Source organism: Cryptomeria japonica, chromosome 7 (assembly GCF_030272615.1).
Source record: "Cryptomeria japonica chromosome 7, Sugi_1.0, whole genome shotgun sequence".
Classification (NCBI taxonomy): Eukaryota; Viridiplantae; Streptophyta; class Pinopsida; order Cupressales; family Cupressaceae; genus Cryptomeria; species Cryptomeria japonica.
This window is the reverse complement of record NC_081411.1, coordinates 778,353,212-778,362,156: the sequence shown is the minus strand read 5'-3', so window position 1 is coordinate 778,362,156 and position 8,945 is coordinate 778,353,212. Positions and strand designations below refer to the sequence as shown.

Genomic DNA, 8,945 nt, shown 5'->3' with positions numbered 1-8,945 from the left:
GGAGACTGATACTACACGACACCACTGTACATGTAACATCCGCTGGATAAAACACTAGGACTTGACTGGTATAAATTCAACAATTATCAATCAAGAAGACCAACAGAAACTGATGAAGAAATCAGCTTCTCCTGTGGAACTGCTTTTGTGAACATATCGGCAGGATTCTCACTTGTGTGAATCTTCTCAAACCGTAACTGACCCTCCTCCAAAATAGTCCAGATGAAGTGGTACCTGAGCTGAATGTGCTTTGTCCTTGAATGAAAAGCAGAGTTCTTCGCAAGATGAATGGCACTCTGGCTATTAGTATACAATGGGCTATCCTCTTGTGTCTGACCCAATTCCTTCAGAAAACATTGCAACCAAATCATCTCTTTGTTGGCTTCTGTAGCAGCAACATACTCAGCTTCAGTGGTTGAAAGTGCAACAACCTTTTGTAGCCTAGAAATCCAACTGACTGGAGTTCCCCCTATAGTAAAAACACACCCTGTAGTACTCCTTCGTGAATCAATATCACTTGCCAGATCAAAGTCAACAAATCCACTTAGAGTAGCATTAGATCCTTTGAAACATAATGACTTCGTAGTAGTTCCTTTCAAATACCGAAGAATCCATTTCACAGCATTCCAATGTTCCATACCTGGATTACTCATAAACCTGCTCACAACTCCCACTGCATGTGCAATATCTGGCCTTGTGCATACCATTGCATACATCAAACTGCCAATAGCTGATAAATACGGGATGTTAGACATTTTATTAACCTCTTCCTGTGCCTTTGGGCACATCTCCTTAGTCAATTTGAAATGACTAGCCAAAGGTGTACTAACTGCTTTTGCATCCTGCATGTTAAATCTTTTCAACACATTCTTTATATACTCACTTTGGGACAAATTCAAGGTTCTTTTTTTCCTGTCCCGTGTAATCCTCATACCGAGAATTTGCTTAGCTACACCCAAATCCTTCATAGCAAATGACCTGGCTAATTTCTGTTTAAGATCATTTATATGTTGCATGTTAGACCCAGCAACAAACATGTCATCAACATAAAGCAATAGGATAATATAACTGCCATTATCAAATCTCTTAAAATATACACAATTATCAGAATGACATCTATGATAACCGTGTTCAGCCATGAAACTATCAAATTTTAAATACCATTGTCGGGGTGCTTGCTTTAGGCCATCCAGACTTTTCTTCAACCTGCACACCAAGTTCTCCTTACCTTTGACCTCATATCCCTGTGGTTGCAACATGTAAATTTCCTCCTCCAAATCTCCATGGAAAAAAGCTGTTTTGACATCTAATTGTTCAAGATGTAAATCATCTGCAGCCACAAGACTAAGTACAGTTCTAATTGAAGTCATTTTTACAACTGGAGAAAATATTTCATCATAATCTATACCCTTTTTCTATGCAAAACCTTTTACCACAAGTTTGGCCTTATATCTTTTCTGACCTCCTTCCTCCTCCTTTAGCCGATAAACCCATTTGTTAGGCAAGGCTCTTTTTTCTATAGGTAAAGGGACTAAGTCCCAAGTCTTATTTTTCATCAAGGAGTCCATCTCCTCTTTCATGCCTAGTTGCCACTGTTGTTTGGCATCCACCTGCATTGCTTCTTCATATTCTTCTGGTTCACCAGAATCCATTAATAAAATAAAATACAAAGAAGGAGAAAATCTTTCAGGGGGTCTACTTGTCCTCGTAGAACATCTAACACTTGCAGGAGTTTGTGGAACAATCTGTTGTTGCTGAGCATCAGGTACCTATGGCATTTCATTTTCAGGAATCTCATCCAACACCACATATTCTTGTTTGTCCTATTCATGCTTCTTTTCCTGCATTTGTTCTTTATACACAACCTTCTCATTGAATATAACATCTCTACTTCTAATTATTTTGTTATTTTCAAAATCCCAGAACCGATAGCCATATTCATCTATCCCATATCCAATGAAGGTACATTTCTGAGATTTAGCATCAAGCTTGGTTCTGTTTTCTTTATCAACATGGACAAAAGCTTCGCAACCAAAAGTTTTTAGAAAAGAATAATTTACCTTTTTACCAGTCCATGCCTCCTCTAGAATACCACCATCCAAAGGGGTTGAAGGTCGTCTATTTATCAAATAGACAGCAGTATGTACAGCATCTGCCCAAAAATGTAAGGGCAATCTAGCATGCAATCTCATGCTCCTCGCACGTTCCATGATGGTCCTATTCATTCTCTCTGACACACCATTTTCCTGTGGAGTTCTTGGAACTGTCTTCTGCTTTCGAATCCCATTTAAGGAACAGTAATCTTCAAATGCTTTGCTGCAATACTCACCTCCATTATCCGCTCTCAGACACTTCAACTTTTTTCTTGTCTCATTCTCAACCAAAGCTTTCCATTTCTTAAAAGTTTCAAAAACATCTGATTTTTGTTTTAGGAAATATACCCATGTTTTTCTGGTTGAGTCATCAATAAAAATAACATAATAACAAGAGCCACCAGGAGAAGATACCTGAGCTGGTCCCCATACATCTGAATGTACAAGCTCTAACTTCTCACTCTTCTTCTCTTTCCCAACCTGGAGAAATCTGACTCTTTTCTGTTTACCATAAACACAGTTTTCACAGAACTCTAAATCAATCTTCTTTAGTTCTGGCAATAGATTTTTGGAGTGAAGGATTTTCATCCCTTTCTCACTCATGTGCCCAAGCTTATGGTGCCACATTATCAAATCTATTCTTGCAACATTTATTGTTGTTGTCCCTGCAGTAACTTTATCTGTAGCAGATAAGGTAGAGTAAGTGTTACCAATACACAGATATAATGTGCCTACCTTCACACCTTTAGCTACTACTAATGATCCTTTAGTGACCTTCCACATACTGTCTGAGAAGGTAACTATGCAACCTTCACTATCTAGTTGCCCTACAGAAATTAAATTTCTTCTTAAATTAGGAACATGTCTTACCTCCTGCAGAAACCAGTCATTACCATTCTGCAACTTGATCTTTGTCTTTCTTTTTCCAATAATTTGACAGGGCTCATCATCACCCAAATATACCTGTCCAAAATCACCTTGAACATAATCTAGAAAATATTTTCTATGGGGTGTAGCATGAAATGAAGCCCTAGAATCTATTACCCAGGAATCATTAACATTATCCAAACATAAGATTAAAGCATCTTGTAAAGTATTACTTGCAATATTAGCTTCCTTACTGTCATTTTCATTTTTGTCTCCTTCTTTGTTTTTCCGAGACCAACAGTCTTTCTTTAGATGACTAGGCTTTCCGCAGTACCAGCAATCTTTCTTTCCTCTAGATTGAGAGCGTCCTTTCTTTGACTTCCCTCGTGACTTCTCATTCCCAGGGCCTTTTCCTCTTTCCTTTGATCTTCCTCTGTTCTCCACATTCAAAACACTACCCGATGATGTTGGAGTCTCACCTGTGCTTTTCCTTCGCATTTCCTCGCTTAGGATAACACCAACAATATCATCAAATACCAAAGTATTTTTACCAGAGACAGAGTTACTTACAGCCATAACCAAGCTATTCCAGCTTTCTGGCAAAGAACATAAAATCAAGAGAGCCCTAACCTCTTCTGCAAAGGTAATTTTTACTGAAGACAATTGACTGGTAATTGTATTAAATTCATTTTAGTGCTCCGCTACATATCCTCCCTCACTCATTTTTAAATTAAATAAACGCTTCATAAGAAATACCTTATTCGAAGCCGAGGGTTTCTCATACAACTTAGCCAATGTTGCTATCAAATCTACAGTCATTTTTGCTTCTGTTATATTGAATGCTACAGATGACGCAAGGCACAATCGAATGGATCCCAGTGTCTTTCTATCTAAAATGTCCCACTCTTCATCTGATATTGTGGTCGGTTTCTTTGCCTTTCCTTCCAATGGCCGCCACAAATCCTTTTGATGCAGGTAATCCTCCATCTGCATTTTCCATAATTGATAATTCTGGCCGTTAAACTTTTCGACCTTGAATTTGGAATCCTCCATTGCTCCCACTCAAATCTGAAAGTCCTGCCAATTTACAGAAAACCTCGCTCTGATACCAATTGTTAGGGTTTCAAGCAGATCCGAAGCAAATATGAACTAACAATTATATGCAGATTTAAATACAAAAGATAAAGAAATAAAACAGGACACAGATAACACAGAGATTTAACGTGGTTCACCCAGAATGGGTTACGTCCACCATACACAGTCGTCCAATATTTCTTATTATCCAGCAAAACAGTACATCAACCTTACAATGCCTTAAGCATCCCAGCCGCTTATAACATGCATTTTTAGGGCAACAAACAAAGTCGACCTTTTTTAGGGTTTTATTACAATGTCGGTTTTCATCAACAAAAACGGCAAAAAAAAATTTGTGCTGAGTGTATAGTACTTTGCTGATCAGTCGCCACATTTCAACAAGTACTTCATATTTCCCACCAAACAATATATGCTTTTTGACATTATATCATTATATGAGGTAAAGACACACAACAACATAATTTCATATTTCCCACCAAACAATATATGCTTTTTGACATTCTATCATTATATGAGGTAAAGACACACATTCCCACCAAACAATATATGCTTTTTGACATTCTATCATTATATGAGGTAAAGACACACATTATATCATTATATGACGGTAGTACTTCATATTTCCCACCAAACAATATATGCTTTTTGACATTATATCATTATATGAGGTAAAGACACACAACAGCATAATTTCATATTTCCCACCAAACAATATATGCTTTTTGACATTATATCATTATATGAGATAAAGACACACAACAGCATAATTTCAAACAACACGAGTTCATTGAACACTAAAAACCATGCAAAGCATTCAAATTCCACTCTTCGCATTGGCAATATTATAAATATCAGTGTTCTTGTAAAGTTGAGCACACGCATTCAACATTAAACTTGTAAACTTGAAAAGTTGAGAAGATTTCACATTTTTTCTGCGATGTCTACTTTGAAGGGAGCCAACATTTCTTCTGTTTCTTTCGTGGAAACACCAGAAAAATCTTTAAATCTGTGGAATGATGGGTTTGTGCAATCTATGCAAACATCATACGCGGTACTTTTCTACATTATTATGCTCTACTCATTTTGATTGTATTACTATGTTATCTATATTTCTTTTCTACATTATTCTCTTATATCTATTTCTTTTCTATATTATTGATTGTATATTTTTCAGGATTCTGAATACCGTGAACGTGTTGAAACACTGGTTAAACAAGTCAAAATCTTGTTAAAAGAAATGCAAACCGGATTTGATGGCGATCTAATCGAACGGCTTGAGATGGTTGATGCATTGCATTGCCTCGGAATAGATCGATATTTTCAGGCTGAAATAAAAGAGGCTCTTGATTATGTTTACCGGTCTGTTAAAATTATCTCTTTAACGTTAACATTTGGATTGTTAAAATTCTTTCAGAAAGTGTTAAAACTCTTGTTAAATGGATGCAGCTTTTGGGATGGAAGTGTGGGGATAGGATTAGGCTGTGAAAGCACTACAAAGGATTTGAATACAACTGCTTTAGGACTGAGAGTACTTCGACTATATCGTTATCATGTTTCTGCAGGTATTCAAATAATTCATTATGCTTTTCCATTGTTGTAATAGGGCATCTTAATTTCTGGTTCTTTTCAAAATTCTATTTATTTCGATGATTTCAAATGATTCGCAAGTTTCTTATAATTAAGGTTTAACATTTTCAAATACTAAGTCCTATTCTTGTTTATCAATAACTAATTATTTATTAACATGCTGTATATTGAAAAGATGTGTTGAAAAATTTCAAGAACAAAAATGGGCAGTTCATTTCCCATGGAGGAGATAATGATAGTAATCTGATCGATATAAGAGATGAATACATGATGAGAAGTATGATCAATCTTTTAAGAGCTTCAAGTTTAGCATTTCTTGGAGAGACAGTTATGAAGGATGCTAAAGTGTTCAGCTCTGCTTATCTCAAACAATTATTAGAAAAATCTGAAGATATAAAGCAGAAAAGTTATTTGAAAGAGGTAATGTATTTTTTTGGAATTTGGTTTTTTTTAAATAATAGATATTAAATCTAAGGTGCAGGTTACACAGACACAAATATAAGTATCAAATTTAACATTGATTATATATATATATATATATATATTTAATTTTATAGGCTGAGTATGCTCTCCTATATGAATGGCCTTCTACTTTTCCTCCATGGGAGGCCCGGAGTTATATAGAAATATATGAACTGGACAACTCGAGGTAAGAGCTGTAGGATGTTATTATAAATTTTTTATTTTTTATTTTTTATTTTTATGTTAATTTTTTTTAAGGTTAGGAATATCATAATTTTTTAATTTTTTAGGTTGAAGGACAAAATCATTTTAGAGTTGGTCAAATTGGATTTCAATATATTGCAATATATATACAAGATGGAGATGAAGAAACTCTCGAGGTAACTATTAGAGTGGGAAAAATTGAACAATTATTAACTTTATTTTTCCAATAATTTAGTAGGAATCATATCGCCAAGTTTCTATTATAAATGTTCATATAACAAAAAATAAATTTTTATATCATAAGAATATGCATCTCATTTTAGAGCATATTTTATTATGTCACTTGTTAAGTTGATAATTTTTTTTTATCTACAATTATTTAATTCATGTTTAATATGATATTATGTTATGCAACAATTACTCTTTTTGATTCATTGAATTAAACAAGTACACATAATTATTAAAAGCATAGCAATAGTTCACTTTAAAAAGTGGCCAATATATGCACAATCATTTAATTATTATTCTTTAATTTAGGCTTTCTAATCATAGAAGGTGTTATTAACCATCCTATTTTGTTCAATTGGGAGGATATCTCTTGTTCTCATTTTCATTCAAATTCAATTAGAATTTCAAGTGAAAATTAATTTGATTATTTTTCATTGCAGTTGGTGGCGAAATTCTGGGGTCTCAAAATTGATTGCAGTTAGAGAGCGCTCAATTGAATATTACCTGTTGGCAGTTAGTGCCATAGATAATGCAGAGTTTGGTAGTAGCAGAATAGCTTTGGCCAAAGTAGCAACTCTTGTTTCCTTATTAGATGATCTTTTTGATGATCACTTGACCCTTGAGCAAGTTGAGCTTGTTATTAATGCTATTATTCAAGGTTGGGATATTTCTATTGTACAAAATATTCCAAGCAATTTTAAAAAAATTGTGGAATTTGTTTTCAAAACGTTACAAGAATTGACAAGTGAGGCAACTCAAATCCAAGGACGTGACATGATACAGTTCATTACAAAAGCAGTATGTATTCTTTCCTTAAATAATTCTAGTTGAAACTATAGAAAAATAAAATTATATATTTTTTATTTTATTTAAATTGACATTAAAATTATCAAATCATTATATACAAAAAATTCAATCATTTAATATTTTACATACATTTAGATTGTGTTCTTCCATATTTTTTTCTAAAAGAATGTTTATAATATTATAAAAAATAAATAGAAGGGTTTTAAATTTAATTTGAACTTTTAAGAATTATGTAAACATTATTAAATTACTTCCAATAATTATTGTAGATTATATAAATTATACTTAAGTTATAGCTACATCTTATCTTTTGTGATATTATTAAAGGAAAAATAATAAATATATTATTATAATTTTTTGCATGCATAATTTTTTCAACAAATTTATTATTACACTTTTGAAAGATTGAAATAAGCATATTGATCATAAAATTTTATCATGGAACAAATTTTAAGAATTTCATAATATTGTGTTTTAGTGGGTAGATTATGCTGAAGCTAGTTTGAAACAAGCACAATGGAAAGAAGGTCAATATGTTCCAACCTATAAGGAGTACATAACCATAGCTGCAACAACTGGAGCAAGTGGACTATTATCATTGCACCCAATCCTCTTAGCATTTCCTAATTTGGAAGATGATGCTATTGAGAAAATATTTCTCAGTAAATCAAGATTCTATGAGCTTATATGGTTGACGGGACGCATAGTGGATGATATTCATGATTTCGAGGTTTATTTCCTTTTATTTCAATTTCATGATTAATAATAGATAATTTTTTTATCATGCTTATAATATTAACATATTTTTATTCTTTTGAAGGATGACAAGCTCCATGGACAAACAGCCTCAGCAATTTCTTGCTATATGAAGGATCATCATGAATATTCAGAAGAAGATGCAGTAATTCATATGAACAACCATTTTGACGATTTGCTTACAGAATTAACATCGGAATTTCTGAATCCCGACAAAGTTCTACTTGAATGGGATAAATTATACTTCAATCTTGGCAGAGGAGTTCAGAGCTTTTATATATTTGGAGATGGGTTTTCATATCATGATAAGGGAGTCAAGCAACGAGTATTTAAAGTTCTTTTTGATTTAGTTAAAGCATAGAATGATAGTGTTTATATCATATGAAGGCCAAAATAAAAGTTTACTATAATCATATTGTCATAAATAATGGTCATTAAATCTACATTCCTATAGAAAGATACTATTCTTTATAAAATAGACTTTTACTCTTTGATAATAATTGTATTGCTTCTACACTTTATCAATGTGTTACTTTAAATATTCATGCATCAATACTTTAAAACATGTTGGATTTTATATCTTATGAAAGTGTTAAATTATCTGCATTAGATTTAATATAAAGCCATCTAATGTTATATTTTGGTATAAACATAATTGAAAATATCATTAGGTTAATTATTTATACACTACATTCTATTTTTTGTGGATAGGATTAATTTATGATGCACCTTTTTTATTGCATGTCACATATTAATTATATTTTATCTATAGATATCTACATTGGTAGATTTCATCACAAGTTGCACATGATTTCATTATTGACATTTCACATTTCAATTGAGTCA

The 8,945-nt window shown here is 33.0% G+C and overlaps 1 protein-coding gene across 1 annotated transcript; it reads left to right on the top strand.

Moving 5' to 3' along the window:
• The first annotated feature begins 4,818 nt into the window (after positions 1-4,818).
• Positions 4,819-8,599, top strand: LOC131068965 (longifolene synthase). Its single transcript, XM_058004258.2, has 9 exons — positions 4,819-5,106; positions 5,230-5,414; positions 5,502-5,617; positions 5,818-6,062; positions 6,200-6,291; positions 6,395-6,484; positions 6,977-7,334; positions 7,822-8,073; positions 8,164-8,599. Exons 1-9 carry the CDS (start codon positions 4,993-4,995, stop codon positions 8,458-8,460), a joined length of 1,749 nt encoding a protein of 582 aa, XP_057860241.2. The 5' UTR covers positions 4,819-4,992; the 3' UTR covers positions 8,461-8,599.
• The last annotated feature ends 346 nt before the right edge of the window (positions 8,600-8,945 follow it).